The sequence below is a fragment of the Oncorhynchus clarkii genome, chromosome 13, assembly GCF_045791955.1.
Source record: "Oncorhynchus clarkii lewisi isolate Uvic-CL-2024 chromosome 13, UVic_Ocla_1.0, whole genome shotgun sequence".
NCBI lineage: Eukaryota > Metazoa > Chordata > Actinopteri > Salmoniformes > Salmonidae > Oncorhynchus > Oncorhynchus clarkii.
Window position 1 is genome coordinate 15,831,860 of NC_092159.1, and position 27,866 is coordinate 15,859,725.

The 27,866-nt window shown below is 44.2% G+C and overlaps 3 protein-coding genes across 12 annotated transcripts in view; all 3 read left to right on the forward strand.

The window, feature by feature from the left end:
• LOC139424506 (myb/SANT-like DNA-binding domain-containing protein 4) overlaps nucleotides 1–27,866 on the forward strand; it is a 1,073,247-nt gene that overhangs the window by 847,281 nt on the left and 198,100 nt on the right. The gene's annotated exons all lie outside the window — the stretch shown is intronic.
• Nucleotides 2,339–12,765, forward strand: LOC139423505 (zona pellucida sperm-binding protein 1-like). The gene is made up of 18 exons (XM_071175113.1): nucleotides 2,339–2,354; nucleotides 2,470–2,634; nucleotides 3,139–3,257; nucleotides 4,867–5,056; nucleotides 5,132–5,244; nucleotides 5,565–5,792; nucleotides 6,869–6,944; nucleotides 7,209–7,333; nucleotides 7,625–7,868; nucleotides 8,127–8,251; nucleotides 8,355–8,454; nucleotides 8,669–8,791; nucleotides 9,045–9,217; nucleotides 9,738–9,835; nucleotides 10,087–10,214; nucleotides 10,455–10,635; nucleotides 11,777–11,927; nucleotides 12,236–12,765. The coding sequence occupies exons 1-18, from the start codon at nucleotides 2,339–2,341 to the stop codon at nucleotides 12,311–12,313; spliced, it is 2,433 nt and encodes an 810-aa protein (XP_071031214.1). The 3' UTR covers nucleotides 12,314–12,765.
• The window catches only part of LOC139424489 (RNA binding protein fox-1 homolog 2-like), a 38,483-nt gene continuing 24,235 nt past the window's right edge, over nucleotides 13,619–27,866 (forward strand). For 4 of the 10 annotated variants that reach the window (XM_071176384.1, XM_071176386.1, XM_071176390.1 and 1 more), the window contains exons 1-2: nucleotides 13,635–14,684; nucleotides 24,178–24,228. In XM_071176384.1, coding sequence (XP_071032485.1) covers nucleotides 14,427–14,684; nucleotides 24,178–24,228 — 309 coding nt within the window. In that variant the 5' untranslated portion in view covers nucleotides 13,635–14,426. Of the gene's footprint in view, nucleotides 14,685–24,177; nucleotides 24,229–27,348; nucleotides 27,688–27,866 lie in introns of those variants that run through there. The other 6 variants (XM_071176393.1, XM_071176385.1, XM_071176388.1 and 3 more) reach the window with 5 other exon arrangements.

The window sequence follows — 27,866 nt, forward strand, 5'->3', positions numbered from 1 at the left end:
AATGAATTGGCTGCCTGTCTAAACGCAGTAGGCTGTGTCTAGATTTGAGAGTTCATCCAGCTTTGTTATTCTGATCATGGAATTACGAACTCGTCATGCGTCTACATTTCAATGTTTCTACAGTGTCCACATTGTGGCGGGTTTCCCTTTTCCCGCACTATAGTGCATTCTGCGAAAGGTGGAACAGGTTACATCTGATAACACAACAACTTGATGGCTTTAGCCAACTACTGAGGCTAACTGGTCAGCTAACCTCTGTAACTAGCCAGCAAAGCTAAAGGGTTTGCAAACAGATTAGCATAACCCATTTTTTTCTAAATAAGCTAGCTAGCGTTTATGAAGCCAGGAACACGTTCCTCATACACTAAGAATGTGGTTGTTTCTCTCAAAACACTTGTGGGCGGAGTGTTGCTGACGTCACCCACTGTATGCGCTTTCGGTTGCCTGATTGCGTCCAGACCAATGACGTGCATAAACCCTGGATGACTGAAAGGAGGCGCCATATTGAAGATGTAAACTGTAAAAAAAGAAGATTTAGGAAGCTATAGAAAGTAATTTATTAATGTCTACATTCTTTTGACACGTTTATTCTATTACAGACACTTCAATACATACTTTTCAATTATATTATGTGAGCTAAACATTATTTGTATTTTTTATATATAAAATATTTTCTTAAAGTATTGTTTTTAGAGAATACTAATGTTACTGTCCCCACTACAACAAAAAAATACTTAAATAAATGTAATTTTGTCCTTGAAATATTTAATTGAAATACTGTCGAATTCCATTAATTCCAATGGAGGACTGCTCCTACTAGGGAGTGCCAATGCATCCCTAACCCCTTGAACACAATGCGACTTTTGTGCGTCTAGACATGTCTTTTCAATTGATTCTTCAATCTCCAATGCGATTCTGATAGCGGAAGTCACATGTAAGGCTCAAGTGTAGACACAGCCATAGATTTGCATGTTTTTTCAAAAAGGAACGAGACCTTTTTGGAAATGTTGAGAAACTTGTTGGAAAGTGTTGTGAAAATTCCTTATCAAGGGTTAATTGAGACGGAATCGGCCTTTTTCATAACGAGCTGCCATCTGATTGGTCCTCACTAATTAGGCCTAATTCATTGCCCTGCAGTTGACTTTACCTGCGTGTTGGCCTCTATGCGCATTTGCGCAGAAGCATCAATCTGGCGATGTCTTCCGAACAGAAGACAAACATAGTTGTGTTTTTATGTATAATAACTGTAGCTTTTTCTAACTTGATGTTCTGTGGTGCGTTGAGTGTAGAAAAGTTTGTTCTCAATGCGGATCATGAAAATGCGTCAAATGCTGACAGAGAGCCGAGGATCAAAACAAAACAACTGGCCATTCTTTGGCGCAATCTTCGACCTACTGTTAATAATTCCAGCATTCAAGAACAGAGTCCTGAGAACTCTATGAATAATTCGAGTCAACCCAACATTGATCTAAAGTCAACTGATTTGCGGGCGCCTTTGAATGTGCGTAATGGTTTCAATGTCCAGAAAAGATCTCTGGATTACAATGCTGGACATCAGGCAGTCTTCAAAGGTGAATCTGTTTCTATTATTAGAGTAAAGTGTAATAGTCACATGTACCCTGTAATTACACCTGCAACCCTGTAATGTGAATCTTAAACTGAGTTCCAACAATGCAGGTCAAAGTCAAATTAAAACTAATGTAATAATAAAGAATATAAATAAAATATACACAACACTAAAAAGGGTAAATGTTCATTGGCAGGGTACATGTCTGTTAAAAGGAGAGGGGCAGGGAGCAGGTAGGTGACTATTCAGCAGCCTGATGGTCTTCCAGTTTTTACCAAGATGCTCTTGTACTGCCCTTGTCTGAGGGATGGGAGAACAGGCCGTGGCTGGGGTCCCAGATGTATCACCTTGGCCTTCCTACGACACCTGGTGTTGTAGGTGTCCTGGAGGTCAGTATGCACCCAATGGTGCGTTCGACTGAGCGTACCACCCTCTGTGGCACCTTGCTGTGACGCTGCCCGACAGTATGCTCTCAATGGGGTTTCAGCATCCTGAGGTTGAAGAGTCGCTGTCGTGCCTTCTTAACCGAGGTGTCTATGTGGTTTAACCATTTCACCTTCCCAAGGAACTTGATGTTGTTTTTTTTTTTTTTACCGTCTCCACGGCGGTGCCCAGCCTGTTTCCTGAAGTCCACAACTCGCTCCTTTGTTTTGCTGACGTTGAAGGAGAGGTTGTTTACTTCGCACCACACAGTCCGTGCCAACATCCTCCCTGTCGGCTGTCTCGATGTTTGCAGTCAGGCTTACTATTGTCGTGTCGTCAGCAAACTTAATGGAGTTGGAACTGCGTGAGGTCAAGCAGTCGTCCTAATATATGTGATATTAACCCACATCTTATCAGTAGTTTATGCGTTTTCAATTGGTGTTTGGGCATGGATAAAGATCTCTCCTTTTATCCAATAGGTTTTGAAGGCCACGGTTTTCAAGGGAAGGTCTATGGTCCATCAGCTGACCACAACCCCCACTCCAGTGAATGGCTGTCGATGAGGCCTCTGGTCCAGTGTAATGACAACCTCATGATGCTCACTGCATCTGGACGAGGATACACACATCTACTGGTGGATAGAGGTAAGTGTTGGAGACCCACCCAATATTTCTAAAATCCCTTTACCACAATGCGAAAGCATCAGTGACTTGTTATGGAATATAATTAAATGGGCTCATTAGATTAGTTGTCTGGGGCCAGGGGTGTATTTATTTAGCAGATTCTGTTGCAAAACGTTTTGCAACGGGAAACCATTTACTCCAAACAGAATATTTTGCAATGAAAACTAGAGTTTCTATTGGACAAATTGAATGCAGGTCCCTCCCCGTTTTGTTCCGTCTGCACTGTTTCCTTCTATTTGGTTCCTAGAGTAAACAAATTCTGTTGCAAACGTTTTGCAACGGAATCTGCTAAATGAGTACACCCCAGGAGTTTTTCCTGGCAAGGTCATGTGATCTGGAAGCTCCTGGCCCTTAAGTATTCATTATGGAAGCCATTTACTGTTTTTAAGAAGCAAACAAGAGTTTATATTGGACAAATTCAGGTAGGTTCCTGAATATTGAATATGCCCCTGTTCATTGTTCCAGCGGGCGCCTCTCCCATCTCCCTGTTCCAGCTGCCGCCGTCCTGTGGCTACCATGTGAAGACTACCTGGAGAGAGATGGTGATGATGGCACCATACGATGGCTGCTACATCATGCAGGAGGTAGAATATTTTCCCCAGGTTGCTTAAAGCCAGGCCCCACACCCTTAAAGAAAGGATAACTCTCCCACCCCAATCATATTACAATCAACTTTTACCAGTTGACTGTAACCCAACTATAGCTATTTTGTATTAAAATGTGCAAATGACGTGTTGTCATTAAATATGCACATATTTGCATATCGTGCAAATCCATTTCTGGACAACTTGAAGTCAGCCTAAAAACGCACATTCTGTCCAGAGCGGATTGTCCATTTTTCCAATGAAAAATGTACGTAGAATTTGGAAAGTATTCAGACCCCTTGACTTTATGTACAGCCTTATTCTAAAATGGATTAAATTTTAAAAAAAAATCTTCGTCAATCTACACACAGTACCCCATAATGACAAAGGGAAAACAGGTTTGGCAAATGTATTAAAAATACCTTCTTTACATTGGTATTCTGACTTGTTGCTATAAGACTCCAAATTGAGCTCAGGTGCATCCTGGTTCCATTGGTCATCCTTTAGATGTTTCTACAAGTTAATTGGTGTCTACCTGTGATTTAATTTCCATTGATTGGTCATGATTTGGAAAGTCACACATCTGCCTATATAAGGTCCCACAGTTGACAGTGAATGTCAGAGCAAAAACCAAACCATGAGATGAAAGGAATTGTCCGTAGACCTCCGAGACAGGATTGTGTGTCCAGGCACAGATCTGGGGAAGGGTAACTGAGCAATCGGGGGGAGAAGGGCCTTGGTCAGGGTGGTGACCAAGAACCAGATAGTCTCTCTGACAGAGCTCCAGAGTTCCTTTGAAGATGGGAGAACCTTCAAGAAGGATGACCATCTCTGCAGCACTCCACCAATCAGGCCTTTATGGTAGAGTGGCCAGATAGAAGCCACTCCTCAGTAAAAGGCACTTGACAGCTCACTTGGAGTTTGCCAAAAGACACCTAAAGGACTCACAGACCATGAGAAGCAAGATTCTCTGGTCTGATGAAACCAAGATTGGACTATTTTACCTGAATGCCAAGCGTCATGTCTGGAGGAAACCTGGCACCGTCCCTACGGTGAAGCTGAGAAAAGTGAGTTGGCGTGTGGGTAGTCTGACTTGAGAAATGGCAGTTAGACAGTGCACTGACATTAGACTGCCAAATGCCTATTTAGACCAAATCAAAGTAAGTTACTAAAAGAAAAAGTAAGTTACTAAATATAGTTCAGTTTGTAACACTCTATGAAATTGATTTTTAAATTGTGTAATATAAAGTAGTGAGATTTGAAATGATTGACCTATGTCCATTTTAAGTGCTTAAAGTGAATCAAAAGGTTGACTAGTTTGATAAACTAAAGAGAATTTTAAAATATTTTTTACTTTTTGAAAATACTAATTAATATTAATGAACCAAAATATCAACATCTCAAAGTGAATACTATAGGTAGCTGCAAAAATATCATTTCAGCCTTGATGATCTGTTCCTCTTAGAAACCTCCAGTCAGACTGCCTCCTGTCCATTCACGCTACAATCCACCCTGCTTTTGTACATACTAGAACATGAGATTAATCACTGTCTGTGTTCTGTCTGTCTCTCCCCTCTCTTCTTCACTCACTCTCCCTCCCCCCTATCAGCATGGTAGTTATGTCCTGCCCATGCTGTGGTGGGGCAGCCCTGTGAAGATAATTTGCCCAGTCCCCCACCCTGACCCCCGACCCCACCCTGTCCACCCAAACTCTGTCCCCTCAGTACTCTGCTCCCACTTTGGCATGGCCATCCAGATACATGGAGAGGAGGAGGTCATACACACACTACAGGTCATAGGTGAGTTGGCTTGTTCTGCTCATGTTCCCATTTGGATTATGACTGATTCATTCATTCTCTCTCTGTCCCTAACAGAGAACGGCGAGTGGGTGCCGTTTGTGTCTGAAGAGTGTGCCTACCAAGTGGAGACCCACTCAGAAGACATCATATTTTATGTTCCCTTTACAGCCCCATGTGTGACCATCCGAGTAAGTTGTAGGAAGTTGATACTCAATCATTCAGTTTAACTTCGAGTCCACTCTAGCATTAAATTGAGCTTCTATATAAATAAAATGTTTCCTCTTCCAGAATGGAGTTCATCGACTGGTCCTATTGGACGGCCAGGACTTCATCCTCTCCTGCCCCTCACACCACCCTCCTCCATTTCCCTTCTTTCCCTCCCCTCCATTTTCTCAACCCTTCTCTCCTGGTGACCCACAGCAGCAGATACCTGACCCTGTGACTTTTGCTCCCTCCACCAGCCCTCCCCTTACCTCTCCACCCATCACCCCTTATACTCAACCCCCAGCCCAGGAACAGATGCCCCAACTTCCTGCGTTCCCCCACCACCTCCCTCATGGCATGTATCCCCAAATTCCCCATTTCCCTTATGGTGGAGCTGGTTATCACCCTCTCCTCCACCCTAGTCACGATCCATACCCTGGCTCCCATCATCTTCTCCCAGGGAGATACCCAGGCCAGCAGCCCTTCTTCCCCATGGGGCCTGGGAATCACCCCTACGGCTCTGGAGACCACAGTGACTCCTTTTACCTCTCCCCGCCTCCTACCCACGATCCCATGCTCGACTATTATAATGAAATCGCCCCTGGTGTCCACAGTTCTTCTGTTGTCTATCCTACTCCTCTTATAGCTATCCGACCACCGCCTCCCGCCGCTTATACCAAACCTCCTCCCGCCGATTATACCAAACCTCCTCCCGCCGCTTATACCAAACCTCCACACGCCGCTTATACCAAACCTCCTCCCCCCACTTATACCAAACCTCCTCCCCCCGCTTATACCAAACCTCCTCCCCCCGCTTATACCAAACATTCTCTTCCATATTATACCGAACAACCTCCTCCACCTCTCGATACTGAACCTGTTCTTCCTATAACACCTACTGCCTTTGAACGTCGTTCTTACCCCATTGTTACCGGATCTCCTCCTCCCCCTTCTGGATCCAAACCTTCATCACCTGTTTTCCAACCTCCAAAAACAGCTGCTGATCCAAATGACCCATATGGGATCCACATGACCAATCAGGCCCTGATTACTGAAGAGCCCATGTCTGCTACTGGGAGCCCCAATCCTGATCCCTATACCCAACCTCCTAAATGGCCTGTGGGTCCATACTATTACCCATATGGTCCTTACTACCCCCCTTCTGGTCCTCACCATTATCCCTTCATACCCATCTACTACCCTTCACCTACCCCAGGGCCTAGCCCTGTCACAGCTAGTCCTCCCCAGACTCTCCCTTCAGGTCCTCAGGACCCTACAATGCCCACAGTCTACCCACCCCACCACTACCCTCAGCCAGTCACCTGCTCTCCCTCTGCCCATACCATCTGTAGTTATTACCCGTATCCCGTGGATGTGCCACACTACCAGCCACACCACCCATATCCTTTCTACCTGACGCCCAGCCCCCCTCTGACCACCCCAGCCCTTCCCTCCACAGTCGCAGCTCTGCCTGGTGCTACTCAACCACCCCAGACCTCACCCTCCTCCAGTACCATATCTTCCACTACTACTCTCACTCCTTGGATGTCCATCCTCACCCCTACTCTCCCCCCTCAGCCCTCCCTCTCTCCTGGGCTCTCCCCTCAGCCCTCCCTCCACTGTCTAGCAGGACAGATGATGGTGTTGCTGCCCTCTGCTCTCCTGGACTCCATCCAGGTCAAAGGTCAGAATGTCCCTCTGCTCACCACATGGTCGGTGTTTGATGTCCAGAATTCCCTTATTTGATGTACAAACTGCTGCATTGATTGCTTCATTGTGTATCTATAAAGGAATTGATTTTAGACCCCTGTCTTCCCTCCCAATTGTGACGTGGGCTGCTGCTTAAATTGACCATACGACCCAATCAGGAAGAACACACGGGCCCATGATTCACTTTTATTACGTTAATGCTCACTGACTTGCATGTGAATTGCATTGCTCTTTTCAGATCAGATGAATGGCTGGGTGTCTATCTCCAGTGCCCCGGCGGCTTGTAGATACATCCTGCAGTTGAGTAAGGGTGGTGGAGTGATCCTCCATTCCCCTCTCCCTGCCTGCCACAGCCAGGCTATGGTGAGTCCCCCAGAACTTAAATCTGGGTCGTGTTCATTACTGCACAGAGTAGAAAATGAAACGAAGCGTTTCGCAACGGAAAATGAGTTCCTTATTGGACAGGTTCAGATAGTCCCTCCCTGTTTGTCAGTTTTCTTCCATTTGTTGCTTGGTGACTATAAACCCTGTTTTCATTTTGAAGTATTTGCTGTGAAAATGGACCTCAGTTTGCTATTTTGATGTGGCCCATTGAAGTGGAAGTTGTTGGTTTTGGCTGTTAAACCCAACGTTTCCTCCTTTTTTTTCATCCAGGCCCTCAACCCACACCAGCTCTCCCTCCCCCTGAAGTTTTGGGACACAGTCCTGGGGCAATACAGAATTATGGAGCTCCATTGCTCGTCAACTGTGACCCCATCACCCCACACCACTACCACCACCCTCCCACCGATGACCCACACCAGGCCTCCCACTCCCCCCAAGCCACACGTCTTCTGCTCTGCTCGCCACATGAGGGTGGAGCTTCCCCCAGGTCCCATATCTGGAGTCGTTGTCAAGGGTAAGGGTGTATGTTTCAGGTGCATATGGTTGTCATCATCCCTGCATGAGTTGAACTCTAACATGGTTGAGAGGACCTAAGCTTTTTTTCAGTTTATTGGGGTGGGGGGGACAATGTGTTGGTTTGTGCAGTACCATATGTTTCACCAGAACTGCAGTTTGGGCTTAAATGTAAATAATGGCTTTGTTAGACAAAATATGGGCATTTATTTTCAAAATGTCTTAGTGATTGTGCATAATGGCTACAAATCATTCTCAGACATCGAAGGGAATGAGATGAGCCTGAAGTATGCCCCAAAGCATTGTGGGTATGTGGCAAGCAAGGGAAAGGATGGCATGATCACCCTGAACCTCCCCTTCAACTCCTGTCACATGACTGTCCAGGTGTGTTTTATGTGCTGATCAAGGATCAGGTCCTCCCTGTCCGTGTAATATCATTCATTATGGTCTAAAAGGCTAAACTGACTCCTATCTTTGTTCCTAACAGGGTAAAGAGCACCGCATAGATGTGATTTACTCCACGTTGAATGGACAAAAAGGAAAGGCCCAGTTGTCCTGTCCAGTTTCCATACCCGTTTCTCATCAAGGTAGAAACATAACTGGTTATCCTCGTTCTGATGAATGCTTTAATGGCTGAAACGTCAATCTTTTTAAAATTGCTTAATTTGTTTTTAATTCTGAGCGAGTATTGAGCCTTACCTGTCCTATGTTGTCTGAATGGAAATAAGGGGATATGTCGGATGTTATATTCAGATTACTGGTCACTCCTGTCCATTGACATTTCCTCTGTATCCCCTGTAGAGTGTAACCTTCCCAGTGACCAGCGCCTCCCCTGCGGCCGCCGCGCTCTATCCCAGGCAGAGTGTCTCTCTCTGGGCTGCTGCTACAGCACCAAGCCCTCTGCCTGCTACTACTCCATGGATGGTAAGTAAAACCCCAAATGAATCACAATTTGTATTTTCTTGATTATTTTGTCCGTTCCTGACCTTCTCCAATGCAGGAAGAGGACATGAGGAATCAAGAAAATACAATTAAGATTCAACTCCGCAATGAATCTTAATTGTCTGAGATATATAGGGTCCCAATATCAGTCAAAACCTTGGGGAATGCCACTCTAGATCCATGACCTTTTATATAACCTTTAGCTAACCCAGAGTGTATACATGTCCTTTCCCAGAATGCACATTGGACCGCCACTTTGTCTTTTCGGTTCCCGCCTCCCTCACGGACCCCCCTCTGTCCCCCGCCTTGCTCACTGCCGCTGGCAACCCCACCTGCGCCCCTCAGAGGGTGACCCCAGACTACGCCCTGTTCAAGATCCCACTGGGCGGCTGCGGGGCCCACAGATACGTGAGTGGCCCTTAATTATCTTCTTGTACAGTTTGAGTTCATTTTTTAAAGTCGGAGTTGATTAGCAATGGTTGGGACCCCATTTAGCCTCATGGGTTACTGAATGGGTGCAGTTCATTAACATTGCTCTCCAAAATGTCAGAATCTGAATCAATTTGTGTTCTCTGGAGGGCACTGGGCTTAAAGGAACATTCAGTCAGACTATCTTTTGGTATTTGTTTAATTAGTCTACAGTTGATACAGTCCCAAAATGTTTTCTGATGAGTTTCTGATTAAGAATGCAGATGCACATGACAACATGTGAAGTGACACATGGCTCAGACATAACATAAACAAAAAAAAAATGGGTGAATTGTTTTCTTTTAACAGTTCTACTTGGTAAAGTCAGGCAGTGATTGACAACATCTGGGCAGGGTTCATGTAGCATAATGTTTTGCAGTGGACAACATCAATCTGTGTTTGACAAGTTCAGTTTGAAAACGTTTTCTCCCTACTGAACTGGACCCTATTGTTTCAACAGGAGGTTGGCCAAACGGTAATCTACATGGTGGAGATCATCAACACGGTCCAGTCAATCACCCTCAACTATGGGACCATCACCAGAGACTCTCCTATCAGGTCAGTTATAAACCCCCACTGGGGTTCACAGGCTGTTCATTTCACGTGTCACTGTTACTTGGCAAAGAAAAATACATTCCGATCAAACAAGAGAACAATAATAATAATTCAATGCATTATTATCTTATTGAGTGACGTATTCCATAGGAAGGGAGTTTATATTTTTTCAGTGCAGGAATGAATGAAGTTTCTGACTAATTCTGTAATATGAGTTGTGGCCTCCCTGCCGGCTGTTTTCCTGTTGCTCCTAGGCTGCTGGTTGAGTGCCAGTACACTCCTGGCTCTGTGGTGAGTGTTGGCTTCCTGGTCAAGACCCCCTCGTTTGGCCCCTCCATTCAGGCCCAGGGCGTGTTGGGGGTCCAGCTCAGGATTGCCACAGGTACGCAGCTTTAGTTGCTCACAAAATCTCACCCATTTTGCTGCTGTCGGTTTCTCCAACTCCACACTCCAAGTGGTAGTGGTCAGTCTTGCATGTCAACTTATAAAGATCACATTTAGAGCATTTTAACAGTATGTCAATTTGCTTTGGATGCCAAGAAACATTGTCAAGCACCTGGAAAGGATGGACATTATTATGTAACACATTAAAGTAACACCCTTTCCCCCACTTCCACTCCAGACGAGCAGTACAGTAGCTTCTACCCCCAGTACCACCGGCCCCTGCAGATGCTCTTGGGTAAACCCTTACACCTTGAGGTGCGTCTGCTCAACCCCCCAGATGACAAAGTGGTCCTGCTGGTACACTACTGCGTGGCCTACCCCAGATCAGGACAGACTGTCTGGGTACTCCTCTATAATGGGTACGCTGCAGGGTTACCTTTGACCTTCTAGGCTCCTACATGTCTGTGTTCAACAACGATAGTGAGCTCAAAGTATTGGGACAGTGAAACTTAAAAAAAAAAAAAAATGTATTTAATTTTTTTTCGGTTCTGTTATCCAGCACTTTGGATTTGGAATGATACTATGAGGTTAACATGCAGACTGTCAGATTTAATTTGAGGGTATTTTCATCCATATCGGGTGAACCGTTTAGAAATTACAGCACTTGTTGCATGTAATCTCGCCACTTTAAAAAAAAAAAAATTGTGACAAATTGACTTATGCGTATTAAAGTAGTCAACAGTTTAAGTATTTTCTCCCATATTCCTAGCACCCAATGATTACATTTAACTTGTTGGATGCATTTGCTGTTTGTTTTGGTTGTTCAGATTATATTGTGCCCAGTAGAAAGGAATGATAAATAATGTACATGTCACTTTAATTGTAAATAAGAATAGAATATTTCTAAACACTTCTACGTTAATGTGGATGCTACCATGGTTATGGATATTCCTGAATGTAAGTGATAAAGTTAGACGCACAAATATCATACCCCCAAGACATGCTAACTTATCATTACAGTAACAATAAGTGACTTCAAAATGACACAATAGATAATTTACCATTCATTTCTATTGGGCACAAAATAATCTGAAACGCAAGCAAAACAAACAGCAAATGCAACCAACAAGTTTGAAGTAACACGCTTGATGTAATCATTGGGTGCTAGGAATATGGGATGAAACACTAAACTGTTGACTACTTTAATACACAAGTAAATTTGCCCCCCCCCCCCATTTTAGGAGACAATGTACAAAAAGTGCAGTAATTTCTAAACGTTTCATCCGATATAGATGAAAATACCCTAAAGATGAAAGCTGACAGTCTTCACTTAAAGTCATTGAATCGTTTCATTTCAAAACATGTCACTGTTCCAATACTTTTGTAGCTCACTAATTTTTGAGGTACAATTTAAAGTAATTAATTTCACATGAAATGATTTAACATTTACAAACTGTACACGTCTGTGGGCAGACAATCACAGGGCTGGAGGAAAAGGGAAGTATCTTCAAAAAGAGTTTCTTGTTGCGCTGAATAACCACATTCTCGCCTCCTGCGTAGATGTCCTAACCATTTGGACCCGGCCTCTCAGAAGCCTCACCCATCTCCTCCACCCCCACCCTTCCACCATGGCCAGACACGAAGGTTCACCATCTCCACCTTCCAGTTCCTCACCTCTGGACAGACCCAGACATTGGAGGACCATGAAGAGGTGAGGGCTGCCCCACTGCACTAGACATTTTAACTTGGAGCCAATGGCTGTCTTAAGATTTAAAGTAGCCATCTTCCTCTGTTTTTCTTTGCTCCATTCTCAGTGATCTGGCAGTGCGTGACAGTTTCCCTCCATTCATTTCACCTGTTTAGCCCTTTAATCGATCAATGGTCATGAACAACAGGAGCCTTGAGACCTAGCCAAAGGCAAGAAGAGGCCAGTAACAGCAGCTCTGTCTGTAGGTGTGGCTGACTTGCTTCTCATCTGACCCTCCCTTTTCCTCTGTTCTCGCTCTCTCCTTCCCTCAGATCTACTTCATGTGTTCTACTGAAGTGTGTTCGCCGCTGGACGGCAGCCTGTGTGTAGAGGGATGCTTTGGCCAGTGACTGTAAGGAACCGCACGGTCACAATGTTCAGCCACTATGGACACGGCAGAGCCCTGGTCAAAAGTAGTGCACTATGTAGGGAGTTTGGGATGCATCCATAACTCGCATGTGATTTTAATTTAATTTTTTTTATTTTATTTTTTATAATTATTTAATTCCCAGAAATGGAGCAAAAGGCTGACGTGTGGTGCCACACAGCAAAAATATGGTTTTGTAATTAAGGCTACTTTAATTATTTAAGAGGACTAATGCATTTCCTGCCTCTGTTCCACAGAGAAAAGATGGACAGAAAGCAATAGTCATGCAAGATTAACTGGTAGGATTTTCTTTGTCAGTGGAACAGATTCAACTTTACTAATACATTTCCATTGTAATTTCTCTTTCCTCTCCCTCTGTTTTCATCTCTAGGCCAAAGGCTGCTCGTTCACCGCTAATAAAACCCCTTAAAAGGAGACTGTGTGTTTCTTGCTCCCAGGCAGTCTGGTCTAGTTTGGATTGCATGAAGCTGACTCCTCCAGTGCTGTACTCAATTGTTTACGTTCACACTGACTCCGCCTATGGAGGTTCTAGACAACGGCCTGAATCAACATTCTGGATATCCAATGCTATTCCATACATTATAGCATGTGATTACAGTCTAAAATGGCTTTTGAATATATATATATATTATAGGTTAGTATTTAGAAGTTAGCAGACCTCTTACTTACATACTTACATACTTACATACACACATACACACATACACACATACATACATTATATCAGCCTATAGTCATTAATTCCCATGAAGATCATAAGTTTTGACCACTGGGTGTCAGCCAAGCTCTAAACCAGGATCGGGAATGCCTCCTGAGGCTCTTGATTTGTAGTTGAGGGGTCCAAAGACCTTGAACTGGCTGTTGTGTAATAATAGGAGCACAATCATGTTATAACCTCAATGGCACATTTATCTGAGTAATGTTGTCACCTTCGAAATGTTTATTGTATTCTACAGCACAGGTTAGTAGGCCTCTAGTCTATTTTAAAGGAGGAGCACGCGAATCATGCGTCATTCATATTCCGCTGGTTAAAGAAGTCTAGGTTCAAAATGCTGTGAAAATGAACATGGCCCTCTCATACCCCCCCATTTGAATTGTTTGTAAGCACTGCGGCGCACTGCGTTTTTTTTGTGGCTTCCATGCTAGTGTGTGCGGTTTTTTTTTTTTTGGGGGGGGGGGGGGGGGGACGGAAGATACGAGGGCGCACGTCCAAGGGGAGCGAGCGAGGGAGGGACCTACACGAGAGCACAGAGGGGGAGGGAAGATAATTTCCTTTCTGTAGTGTACACGCCGCAAGAATACACCGGGATAAGGACGAAAAAAATATATATAGGGAAGACGGTAAAGGAAATACCGCAGCCCCGTTGTCTTTTGTTTTGGGAATTCATCTAACACAGAACGGAAGACTAACATGGGGAGATGGTTCTTCAGGATTGACTTTCAATAACCCTCTCCATGCGAAAAAGACTGACGAGTAGACTGAAAAAGGCAATAGCAGTCAGGGAAGACATGTTTAGTGATTTTAGTCCTGCGCTTGAGGTAGGATGTTGATGTATTTTCGTAAAATATTTCTGTCTCTGGCACAAATAAGGGGTCAACGGTGACTGGGCATATGATTCCAGGCACAGTATCATTATTAAGTAGTGTAGTTAATTAATTAGGTTAATAAAACCATGAAATAGTCTAGGCCTTCTGCAGACTCAATATTGCTGTAACGTTTCATGACTAACGTTGGTAGGCTAGGCCTAAACAAGGCTATGAACCGGTGAAAATTAACGTTGACTAATTTTGTACAGAATTGATTTGTAATCTGCATCGTATCAATGGCTGTAAGGGCAACAATTTTTAAAGAAACAAGTAGTTATATCGAATATATTGATCAGATTATACACATCTGATCATCTTTAATATCAAGGGTTGCATAACAGTGGATACATAGGGACAGACTATATAAAACCCAAATCGGTTTCTTACAAAACATAATTTTGACCACAGAAAAGAGTTCGACAGAGGCCACGGTAGAAAGGATAGGTGAAAAATTCTAGCACTAGACAGGGAACATCAGGCGTTTTTAAATGTTAATGTCGACCGACGTAATATCAATCATGCTGCCTGTATCTCGGGCTATCATGGACCGGGATCGAGAGCTCCAGGACACAATGGCCGGGGTGCATCCCAACTCGACCGGGGCTTCTGGCGCAGCTCTCCGGGGAATGAAGCGAGGAGACCCAGCATCTGACGCGCAGACGTCGGCAGCTCTGGTGGAATCGGCCGGGGCAGAGTGCAAGCGTCCCCGGATTGACGCATCTGGAGTAGTCGCAGAGGTCGGCCAGGTGAGAAGGAACCGAGAGGAGTGGGCATTTGAATTGCTCTGTTTTTCGAATTAATACGCCCACTGGCATGCTTTACATCCAAAACACAAAGCAAAGCGCTGTTATAAGCTTTGATCTCAAACTGGTGTTTTCATGTCAGATAGGCTGCTAATAGCCTAATTATTCGCTACTGTAGAAATTAAAACCACACATGGCACAGGAAACCCCATGCTATTTAATCAAGCACTCGAATGAGGTCGCTAGGCTAATTATCTTCCGACCATTTTAATCTATTTATTGGTGTGATTTAATTAGTGTGTCGCCAGAGTTGACCCGCACAATAGGATAGCCTAGTAGTAGTTTATGGTATCTGCGTTGTAGCTCTCCGCAGACTCGGCAAGTAATATATATATAGCCTATTAATATCGATGACTAAGGAGTGTACTCAAAACGGACATTTTCCTGAAACGATACAATGCTTCAGATGCCCTTTGTTATTGTAGGCCTATTCAACGAGATGTTTACTTATGCAGGCTATGCTCTTTCTCCAGCGGTTACATTATTATACTCCGTCGAAAGCTGCGGCATTTGGCCTCTATCACTGAGAAAAGCATGTTTTCAAATAGCCGGAATGTAAACAAAAGTAACCTTTGTTATGCTAAAACAGTCGTACTTCGTCTGGCGTCTTGGTGTTGATAGTATTTGGTTTATAATGGGAGTTAAATGTTTGCGTGTGTGATTTTGGGGGGTTTGGGCGGGGGGGCCTTGATTTGACGTCCCATTCTATGACTGGGATACAATAACTGCCTGTTGTGTATTTAGTCCTTTAGTCCTACTGTAACAAGTCAAACCCACATGCTTTAGTCTATTGCACTTGGCGGTGACATTTACCACTTAATAATGCAATTGATGGAACTGCCAGTATCATCACAACAAATGTATTTAAATAAAATTGACTGGGCTACCCAGTAATTTTCAGTGTTGTCAAATACCCATATTTTCAACATCTCTAGAGAAATACATAGGCAGGATGTCACGTGACGCACTAAATGTATCATGTTGCATTAAGTTGCAGCGGGAAGTTAACCGATCCATCCAAAGGTAAAATGCCCTTCTCTCTGCCATTGTAAGTAGCGGTAATGGAAGATAATTGTCCAGTTTGCTGCCTTCGTGTAATAGGGAGGGAGACTGTCTTTCAGCACCCCTGTAGGAGAGTATCGTGGTGAACTGCCTCTAAAGACCATTTTTTTAGCATCTAATTCACTTAAAACAGACAGCGTGGATGGAAGGTATTGTGTGTGTGTGCCTGCGTTTGTGTGGGAGGGAGAGGTATGGATGGATGGATCAATGGTCCCTTGGCTCCTAAAAAGGTATTGAATGTCTGCTGATTGGTCAAATACCCCCCCCCCCCCCCTCTCCCTGGTAGACCCCCCTGAATATGTGGACATCTATAAGTACCTAGGTGTCTGGCTAGACTCTAAACTCTCCTTCCAGACCCATATCAAACATCTCCAATCGAAAATCAAATCAAGAGTCGGCTTTCTATTCCGCAACAAAGCCTCCTTCACTCACGCCGCCAAACTTACCCTAGTAAAACTGACTATCCTACCGATCCTCGACTTCGGCGATGTCATCTACAAAATTGCTTCCAACACTCTACTCAGCAAACTGGAGGCAGTTTATCACAGTGCCATCCGTTTTGTCACTAAAGCACCTTATACCACCCACCACTGCGACTTGTATGCTCTAGTCGGCTGGCCCTCGCTACATATTCGTCGCCAGACCCACTGGCTCCAGGTCATCTACAAGTCCATGCTAGGTAAAGCTCCGCCTTATCTCAGTTCACTGGTTACGATGGCAACACCCATCCGTAGCACGCGCTCCAGCAGGTGTATCTCACTGATCATCCCTAAAGCCAACACCTCATTTGGCCGCCTTTCGTTCCAGTTCTCTGCTGCCTGTGACTGGAACGAATTGCAAAAATCGCTGAAGTTGGAGACTTTTGTCTCCCTCAACAACTTCAAACATCTGCTATCTGAGCAGCTAACCGATCGCTGCAGCTGTACATAGTCTATTGGTAAATAGCCCACCCATTTTCACCTACCTCATCCCCATACTGTTTTTATTTATTTATTTTTCTGCTCTTTTGCACACCAATATCTCTCTCTACCTGTACATAACCATCTGATCATTTATCACTCCAGTGTTAATCTGCATAATTGTAATTATTTGCCTACCTTCTCATGCCTTTTGCACACAATGTATATATAGACTCCCCTTTTTTCTACTGTGTTATTGACTTGTTAATTGTTTACTCCATGTGTAACTCTGTGTTGTCTGTTCACACTGCTATGCCTTATCTTGGCCAGGTCGCAGTTGCAAATGAGAACTTGTTCTCAACTAGCCTACCTGGTTAAATAAAGGTGAAATAAAAAAAAAGATCCTCCTCCACCCCTCCCTGGTAGATCTCCTCTACCCTTCCCTGGTAGAATCTCCTCCACCCCTCCCTGGTCTGGTCGATCCTCCTCCTCCACCCCTCCCTGGTCTGGTAGATCCTCCACCCCTCCCTAGGGTCTGGTAGATCCTCCACCCCTCCCTAGGGTCTGGTAGATCCTCCTCCACCCCTCCCTAGGGTCTGGTAGATCCTCCTCCACCCCTCCCTAGGGTCTGGTAGATCCTCCTCCACCCCTCCCTAGGGTCTGGTAGATCCTCCTCCACCCTCCCTAGGGTCTGGTAGATCCTCCTCCACCCCTCCCTGGCCTGGTAGATCCTCTTCCACCCTTCCCTGGTAGTAGGGAGCAGATTTGCCCTATCACCAGCAGTAAAGAGGCTTTTTTTCGCTAGGCTAATGGGATCACCGCTCATTCAGGAGGGGGCATTAGAACCACACTGATCCCTATCTACAGGGGGAGGATTAATCACACACACACACTGCATAATGCAGGCGGTAGAGCTTAGTATCATATTTTGGCTACAAAAGCTGGTGATGTACATTTATTGACATTGCTTTAAATTCCTATTGTCTATTGTAATCAAATAGGCTTACACACTATTTATAATACAGACTGTTCATTGTTACGACATTAGATTGAGTACTGCTAATAATTTTCCACTTAGTGAATACGTGGTACCGGTGCTGTGTTCTTATTCCCCTGACCTGATGCCTCCATTAATATTTCAGCTGAAAGTAGGTTAAGAGATATTGAACACTCCTTCCTTAAACGAGAGTGGCGCTAAGCTTTCCAAGAAATGACTTCATTAATGCATGCTTGCATTTCTCCAAATCTAACTTCTTTCCCCTTCCCGGCCTCACCCCCTCCCGGCCTCTCCCCCATGGGTATTTTTCCCCTTCCCGGCCTCACCCCCTCCCGGCCTCTCCCCCATGGGTATCTTTCCCCTTCCCGGCCTCACCCCTTCCCGGCCTCACCCCCTCCCAGCCTCTCCCCCATGGGTATCTTTCCCCTTCCCAGCCTCACCCCTTCCCGGCCTCTCCCCCATGGGTATATTTCCCCTTCCCGGCCTCACCCCCTCCCGGCCTCTCCCCCATGGGTATCTTTCCCCTTCCCAGCCTCACCCCTTCCCGGCCGCACCCCCTCCCGGCCTCTCCCCCATGGGTATCTTTCCCATTCCCGGCCTCTCCCCCATGGGTATTTTTCCCCTTCCCGGCCTCACCCCCTCCCGGCCTCTCCCCCATGGGTAGGATGAATCATGGAAAGTGTTGTGTTATATGTGAGGTTATTCCTTTTTAAGTAGTCAAGTAACTGGACATGTCCCACTCTTCTCCTTCTCTCAACATTTCCACTGTCTTTCTTTCTTTCTCTCCCTCTCTCATTGTCTTTCCCTCTACTGAGTGTTATCACAGAATGTTTGGCACGCTGCTCGTCACACCACGTCATGACCTCTGACCTCTGGTTAATGCCAGTAAAATGGGATGTGGTGGTAATGGTGATAAGCCATCCTTTTCCACCATCACACAACAGAGGACCGTCAGCCATTGCCCACTTTGTCATAGACACTCCAGGTCGCCGATTAATCGGATTGGCCGATTAATTAGGACCGATTTCAAGTTTTCCTAACAATCGGAAATGTTTTATTTTATTTTAATTTTACATCTTTATTTAACTAGGCAAGTCAGTTAAGAACACATTCTTATTTTCAATGACGGCCTAGGACCGGTGGGTTAACTGCCATGTTCAGGGGCAGAATGACAGGTTTTTGCCCTGTCAGCTCGGGGATTCAATCTTGCAACCTTACAGTTAACTAGTCCAACACTCTAACCACCTGATTACATTGCACTCCACAAGGAGCCTGCCTGTTACGCAAATGCAGTAAGCCAGGGTAAGTTGCTAGCTAGCATTAAACTTATCTTATAAAAAACAATCAATCATAATCACTAGTTAACTACACATGGTTGATGATATTACTAGTTTATCTAGCGTGTCCTGCGTTGCATATAATCGATGCGGTGCGGTGCGTATTCGTGAAAAAGGACTGTCGTTGCTCCAATGTGTACCTAACCATAAACATCAATGCCTTTCTTAAAATCAATACACAGAAGTATATATTTTTAAACCTGCATATTTAGCTAAAAGAAATCCAGGTTAGCAGGCAATATTAACCAGGTGAAATTGTGTCACTTCTCTTGCATTCATTGCACGCATAGTCAGGGTATATGCAACAGTTTGGGCCGCCTCATTTGCCAGAATTTTACGTAATCATGACATAACATTGAAGGTCGTGCATATTTAGACTTATCGATGCCACCCGTTAGATAAAATACAGAACGGTTCCGTATTTCACTGAAAGAATAAACGTCTTGTTTTCGATATGATAGTTTCCGGATTCGACCATATTAATGACCTAAGGCTCATATTTCTGTGTGTTATATTGTAATTAAGTCTATGATTTGATAGAGCAGTAGCAAACGCTAATAGCGTTTCAAACTGAGCGGTGGTAGGCACCATCAGGCTCGTAAGCATTCATTCAAACAGCACTTTTGTGCGTTTTGCCAGCAGCTCTTCGTTGTGCGTCAAGCATTGCGCTGTTTATGACTTCAAGCCTATCAACTCCCGAGATTGGGCTGGTGTAACCGATGTGAAATGGCTAGCTAGTTAGCGGGGTGCGCGCTAATAGCGTTTCAAACGTCACCCGCTCTGAGACTTGAAGTGGTTGTTCCCCTTGCTCTGCATGGGTAACGCTGCTTCGAGGTTGGCTGTTGTCGATGTGTTCCTGGAGCCCAGGGAGGAGCGAGGAGAGGGACGGAAGCTGTACTGTTACACTGGCAATAATAAAGTGCCTATAAGAACATCCAATAGTCAAAGGTTAATGAAATACAAATGGTATAGAGAGAAATAGTCCTATAATTCCTATAATAACTACAACCTAAAACTTCTTACCTGGGAATATTGAAGACTCATGTTAAAATGAACCACCAGCTTTCATATGTGCTCATGTTCTGGGTAAGGAACTTAAACGTTAGCTTTCTTACATGGCACATATTGCACTTTTACTTTCTTCTCCAATACTTTGTATCGGTATCTGCGTTGAAAAATCATAATCGGTCAACCTCTAATAGACACTATTGAAGTTAGTGTGTGTCTCTCAAATGGGACCTTATTTCCTTACATAGTGCTCTACTTTTGACTATTGGTACCTAGTCCCTACAAAGTGTCTATGGCCCTGGTCAGAGCAGTGCACTATATAGGGTGCCATTTGGGATGCAGACAAGAACAAAGACAGTAAGTCATACATAAGCAGAGTCATGCGCTTAATTTCCTTAAGGAGGAGGGAAGAGGAGAGGGGGGGAGGAGAGAGAAGAAGAGGAGGAGGGAAAAGGAGAGCTGTCTGAACGGAACATGTCCACTCAGACAAACACTAATACACAAACATATATGCACACTCTCGCTCACATTCAGACACGCACATACACACATGCTCTCTGGATAACAGCTTTGCTATAATCTAAACACACACAACGACCCAAAATACTCTCGTAAATACACACACACACACCAGTTGTGCTACCCCCACACATTACAGCTAATCTACTAGAGTGACTCCATCTTGCATCTGTAGCCTTTTAAGAAACCATCCAAGTATGCAAATGCTACTTCTACTTATGCCTTCTGTCTTTGTCAAATGAACAAATTAATGGGCTATTTCTGTTTAGAGGAGAAGCTGAATAAAAGCAGAGGACAAACTGAAGGAGGGGAAAAAGAGAGTGAGAGGGAGAGAGCAATCAGGAGAAAGTAACAAGATGTATTCAAGTCAACAGATGGTGAAAGGAGGGAGGGGAGAGGGGGACTCCGGGGGGGGGGGGGGGGGGGATAGGGCTTGATGGAGGTGAAAAGGGACCCAAAACAGAGGTATGGGTTGAGAAGGGCAAGGTGTGTGTGTGTATGTGTGTCAATGTGAACAGGAGTTAAGTTACTTCCAATGTTCCAAGTTTCTCACTCACATCACCAGTTCACAGGATTGTGGTAATCCCTTGTACACATGGACCACAGGGTGTGTGTGTAGTGGGGATTCTTTCATTTCACAGGCCACCTGGTTATTCACTCATCATTTGATACAGGATCACTTTCTTACGGAGTCGACTCCAAGTTGAAGCCACATCAAAATTGATTCCATTTTTCCCAAAGAACTTGAGGGCCAAGAAGGCATGAGGCACTCAAGAGGATGTGACTCCATTTCAACCACAGAGGCCTTACATTCTGAGCCTCACAGCCAGCCAGAGGATCCAATCGTGTTCTAGCGCTCTATACCTCCCATTCTTGTCCCTTGACACAGAATACCTACACTTATATGCTTTTAGAGGGCCTTTAACTGGTTTTAGTGGATGTTGCCTGTACGTGCAGCTCTTGGATCAGTTTGAACTGTTCCTGCTGATGGTTGATGCTAGAACTGGGGCAGGAAAATCTGATTCTAGATCAGTTTATCAAGACCATGTCGACCTGTAATACACAGATAACAAATGGACCCCTGCTACACAGAACCCAAAATAAACAACTTGGGGTTGAGTCAGTGAACCTGGTGGAGGAGACCGTCACCATCCTCTCGGAGAGAAATGGGTCCAAAACTAAATAAATATTCTCAAACTCACAGCAGGAGAGGAGAACATTTTTCTTGCTGACGTTTCATTCTATTTCGGTCGGGCGGACTGAAATAAAAGTACATCTGAGTGCTGCTGCTCACTACTCTGTTGACCTGGGTTCAAACACTATTCAAAATCATTTCAATTTCCAAACCATTTCATCCCTGCTTGATTGAGCTTGCCTGACTTTAATGGACCAATTGAATAGCCCCAAATGTGTCAACCTGGCCCATCTGGGTCTCCGGGCTTGACTAGAGCAAAGGCACAAAGCATTTGAAAGATGTCAAATATCTTTAAACCCGGGTCTGCTGCTCTGTGCTACCCCACCTACATTAATGTTGTAGTCCAGTCATTCATCCTGGCCGCTGTCACCCCAGGCGTGTCCCCATTAGGTTAGGGACCCGGGTCGTACGCTGCGTGACAGACGCAGGGAGCTCTGCATACGAATCAAATTGGATCCGACAACCTCGACATCTCCAAAATCTCAATTTGCGTTTCTTATTCTAATTCTAACCCATGCATTTTGGATCGCTGCCAAAGTGAAATATGAAGGAGGTTTTCAAAGAGCTATGCAGCTGCAGGGTAAGAACATGAAATAGCAGCTCCATAAGTGTACGATTCAGATAAACCCATTCAGGTTAGAGCTTTTATTGTTATGACTGAACTAGATGAGATTAATGATAAGAACTAGATGAGATTAATGATAAGAACTAGATGAGATTAATGATAAGGACTTTTGTGACTAATGTGTAAAACAGCACAAGCACCCTACTCCCTATTAGGGAATAGTGTGCTATTTGGGACGGAGTCCTCGTATCCTTTGTGGTGTTTTTTTATTTTTTTTAACCCTATTCCTACTTCTCTCTATTCGTCTAGCTCGGGTTCCTCCCTCACTTTCTACTCCTCCCTCCTTTTCATCCCTTCATTCTCCTCGATCGCCCTCCTTTTTTCGAGCTATTCCAGAAATATTTATTCCAGATGTGTTTTTACCGTCTCACCCCGGCCCTTCCCCCTTAGATCTTTCAACATAATTGTCAGATTTCGCGGTGCCCCTTAAAAATGTCTGGATTTGCCTAGTATTATTGCACGTCTGCCTTCATGACTACAACACAGTTCAGGGAATTTACCCTCCGTTTCAAATAGATGTTTATACTTTATTCATGTTAGTCAGGCTTCTAAAAGGCAATTAATAATTTACTGTTGCCTGAAAAGTCTGTTCTCTCTCTAAGTACATTTTTGGCTCTCCGGGACACTTACTCAAACGGCAGTGAACGAGCATAGCAACTCTTCTCTCTACTTTCTACTTTTGAATTCCATAAAAAGTATTACGATGGAGTGTTTTGTGTAACAGCGCCCGTGGCTTGAGGTAGATGGCTACAGCGCTCATTGTGAGGGCTCAAGCTGTGATGCGCGCGGAGCAAAGTGTTCCCTCCGGGGACAACACAGGCGAGGGACATTGGTTCCAGATGAAAGGGAGATGAGGGGGAGGGAGGAGGAAAACAGAAATGAGAGATGGTTTTGATGTAGCGATACACAGACACAGCCAAGCCTATATATTTTATTCCCCTCAAACCAAGCGTATAGTAATTGCTGTAAAACCAGCACATGGCGTGTTTTGATAGAACACTGTATAAATGCCAGTACATGGTGTTATGCGTGTGAATAAAGTGCGTTACAAGTGTATGTTTTATAACAGACAGTCGCAGCTTAGTTAACATCGGGTAACCTAACATTAACTGATAGCACAATGGGGGAAGAGGAGAGCTTAATGAGGACACTAGGTAATTACTCACAAAATATTTGGTAGGTAGCCTACATCTCTCTTTCCATTTTCTCTCTTTCTCTTGCAACACCGCCCCCACCAGTTATAACGGAGCAAATAAATGAGAGGAATCTGACAGTGGGTTGCATCAGGGCAGATGATGTGAGGGAGGCAGTATACTCCATGACACTTGTGACCTATTTCTGATTTAAGCTCTACGATGAGTCTCTCCCCCTCCTTCTCCCTCGTTCTTTCTCTCTCTCCCCCTGTCCTCTTATCTCTCCTAACTAACACACAATAGCTCCACTGGCGTGAGAGGAAGAGGACACACCAGGACATTGAGTGGAGGAGCTAGCTAGAGGAGTGTGTGTGAGGCACAGGCAGAATTAATTTGATTAGTGTGGTCATTAATGCATCAATTAACTGGAAGATGGAATATACTGGTGAGGAGAGAGGGATGATTGGCTGGAAAAAGCGAATAAAAGATTGAAGATTATACAACTTAAAACGGACACAAAAAAAACGGGTCAAACGTTGATGTAAAAAATGATGATAATTGGTGACCTTTGTGTAGTTGGTGACCATTTTTCGGCTATTGTGTGTTAGACAAACTAAATACATTTTTCTTGTTTTTAAATGTCTGCTCTCTTCTCTTTCAGAACAATGACCCCCTGACCCTTGGTTACCATGGATACCCAACCCACAGTCAGGTAAGACTACAGTCTTAACATAATTGCATACATGTGAGACATTTGAAAATTGTATGATATATTTTCATTATCTTATGTCCTCCATTGTGCTCTTCCATATATGGGCAACGACATATTTAAGTTATTTTCTAAGCTCTTCAAGCCACAAGGTGGTGATGTGGATTCCGATCCTTTTTTGATTTGGGAGCCTGACAACTTCATGTAAGGGAAAGGGGGACACCTCATCAGTTGTACAACTGAATGCATTCGACTGAAATGTTTCTTCCACACATAACCTCTTCTGAATAACCTTCTCTATATAAGTTTACTCTTTGTTAATATGGCTTTACATTAGGTTTATGGTTGCTCTATAGGTTTATTTTTATTTCCTGTTTGCCCTTGGATAGCCAATAAATATGGTAGGAATTTAAATTCAATATCAAGATAAGCACATAGATATGGCATGGAGGATGTCGCAGAGCTGTCCTGCCAGTAGCTTCAATTTCTCCCTCACTATTCTAAAACATAATGTTTTGAGTATATACTACAGCGTTTTGCCTGTGTATATATACACACACACATATATGTACAGTTGAAGTCGGAAGTTTACATACACCTTAGCCAAATACATTTAAACTCAGTTTTTCACAATTCCTGACATTTAATCCCAGTAGCAATTCTGTTTTAGGCCTGTTAGGATCACCACTTTATTTTATGAATGTGAAATGTCAGGATAATACTAGAGAGAGGGATTTATTTCAGCTTTAATTTCTTTCATCACATTGCCAGTGGATCAGAAGTTTACATACACTCAATTCGTATTTGGTAGCATTGCCTTTAAATTGTTTAACTTGGGTCAAATGTTTCAGGTAGCCTTCCACAAGTTTCACACAATAAGTTGGGTGATTTGGGCCCATAACTCCTGACAGAGCTGGTGTAACTCAGTCAGGTTTGTAGGCCTCCTTGCTTGCGTGCTTTTTCAGTTCTGCCCACAAATTCTCTATAGGATTGAGGTCAGGGCTTTGTGATGGCCACTCCAATACCTTGACTTTGTTGTCCTTAAGCTATTTTGCCACAACTTTGGAAGTATGCTTGGGGTCATTCTCCATTTGGAAGACCCATTTGCGACCAAACTTTAATTTCCTGACTGTCTTGAGATGTTGCTTCAATATATCCACATTATTTTTCTCCCTCGTGACGCCATCTATTTTGTGAAGTGCACCAGTCCCTCCTGCAGCAAAGCACCCCTACAACATGATGCTGCCACCCCGTGCTTCATGGTTGGGATGATGTTCTTCGGCTTGCAAGCCTCCCTTTTTCCTCCAAACATACGATCGTCACTATGGCCAATAGGACTCGTTTTACTGTGGATATAGATACTTTTGTACCTGTTTCCTCCAGCATCTTCACAAGGTCCTTTGCTGTTCTGGGATTGATTTGCACTTTTCGCACCAAAGCACGTTCATCTCTAGGAGACAGAACGCGTCTCCTTCCTGAGCGGTATGATGGCTGCGTGGTCCCATGGTGTTTATACTTGCATACTATTGTTTGTACAGATGAATGTGGTACCTTCAGGCATTTGGAAATTGCTCCCAAGGATGAACTAGACTTCTGGAGGTCTACAATTGTATTTTTCTGAGTTCTTGGCTGATTTCTTTTGATTTTTCCATGATGTCAAGCGAAGAGGCACTGAGTTTGAAGGTAGGTCTTGAAATACATCCACAGGTACACCTCCAATTGACTCAAATGATGTCAATTAGCCTATCAGAATCTTCTAAAGCCATGACATAATTTTCTGGGATTTTCCAAGCTGTTTAAAGGCACAGTCAACTTAGTGTATGTAAACTTCTGACCCACTGGAATTGTGATACAGTGAATTATAAGTGAAATAATCTGTCTGTAAACAGTTGTTGGAAAAATTACTAGAGTAGATGTAGATGTCTACTAGAGTAGATGTCCTAACTGACTTGCCAAAACTATAGTTTGTTAAAACAAGACATTTATGGAGTGGTTGAAAAACAAGTTTTAATGACTCCAACCTAAGTGTAAGTAAACTTCCAAATTATTTTATTTTGAAATAATTTGTGGTCTTTTTCAACGTAAACTTGAACCAGATATAAAGTACTTGCCACCGCTGCTGAAATAAATCCTAGTGGAAACACTAGTAACTGAGATACAAACTGTGTGTGTGTGTGTGTGCCCTGCAGTCAACACAGCCCATATGACAATAAAAACCATACATAGGGGCCTACCTTATGTGTTTGTGTGTGTACCGTATGTCCAGTGTGTTTACCTGGGTGTGTTTTAAGAGGCTGATTGTGTTATTAGGTGGTTTAGTTGGTGTTGTTAATCCTCAGATCATCCTCCATGCTCTTTCCATAATCCCCTCATCCCTCCCTCTTTATCCCCCAATCCCTCGCACTACGGATGCCGTGTGACATCATTCATCATGAACGCTTTACATGGCTGACAATGTATGCATGGAATTATAATTACTAGAATGGCTATTCCCATTCCACTATCTATATATCTATATCCTTGGTTGTTGTTCTGCGGCTAAATAAAAGAATACGGACGGTCCTCATGTCCACTTACTGTATACCTCTGTGTAGTGTGGAATGGCAGCTAAAGGAAAACAATGGCTTAAATGACACTTGCTCAAGGAGGCGGTATAGAGGAAAAAGCCATTTGGACCACGGTGGTATCGTGAGGGGATGTTGGCCTGAAGAGGTTAAAAACACGAGACGATGAGAAGTCGCTCACAAAGCCCCCTAGGGAAGAGCTGCTAAACTGTCACTGACAGCACGAGACGAGGTGATCAAAGACTTTCCGACGGAAGAGCCCAGAGAGTGTCACGCAGGAGACGAAGAGAGAGTGTGAGAAAAACAGAAAGGGGAGGAAGGAGGGAAACAAAGCTTCTGTTCTTTCTTTAGTCTCCCAGTGGTGCGAGCAGCCCCAGTTTAACTCACCTACATGGAGAGAACAGGGGGGAGGGAGATACTGCGACACGGCGGGAGAGAGAGAAGTAGGGGAGGGGGAGAGTTTGCAGGTGTGACAGCAAGGGAAAGGAGGCGGCGTAGGGAGGGGAGGAGGATGTGTGGCTGGGGAGCATCAGGCTATCTGGGTGAGAGAGGGAGAGAGAGAGGGATGAGCAGTGAACAGGCAACGGCACGACAGAGAAAACGGAAGGCTGGGGGTTGAGGGAAAGGAAAGCACAATAGAGAGAAAAAAGTGAGCGAGGGAGAGTGACAGGGACAGAGAGAGCGGAGGAGGTGGGGAGGGGGGATTGGCATGGTATATGGAGCGAGGGAAGAGGAGGGAGATTTTGAATCTGTGAAGAGCGACAGATAGACGGGAGAGTGAGCTGGAGAGGGGACACATACTCGGATAGAGAGGAGGAAAGGAGAGCGAGGATAAACGGTTATTTCAAGTTTTTGCACAAATACGATGATGGGACTGTACTATCCTTCCGTGTTGTCGGTGAGTTCCTATCTTGAAATCCCTTCTGCAAGGCTTATTCTACTGTGTTTCGGTTGCTGTTTATAAAGGAACAACAATTAAATTACATAAACTAGGTTTGCCTGTTCTTTAGCTGCAGCGATTCTTAATTCAGCGCAAATGCCAAGCGTTGTGTTTGACCCTTTTTACTTGAGCGCTGT

Coding starts and splice junctions, on each gene's coding strand:
- LOC139423505 (XM_071175113.1), top strand. Junction 8,252..8,354: donor CCTGTCACATGACTGTCCAG/GTGTGTTTTATG, acceptor TGTTCCTAACAG/GGTAAAGAGCACCGCATAGA. Junction 11,928..12,235: donor CATTGGAGGACCATGAAGAG/GTGAGGGCTGCC, acceptor TCCTTCCCTCAG/ATCTACTTCATGTGTTCTAC.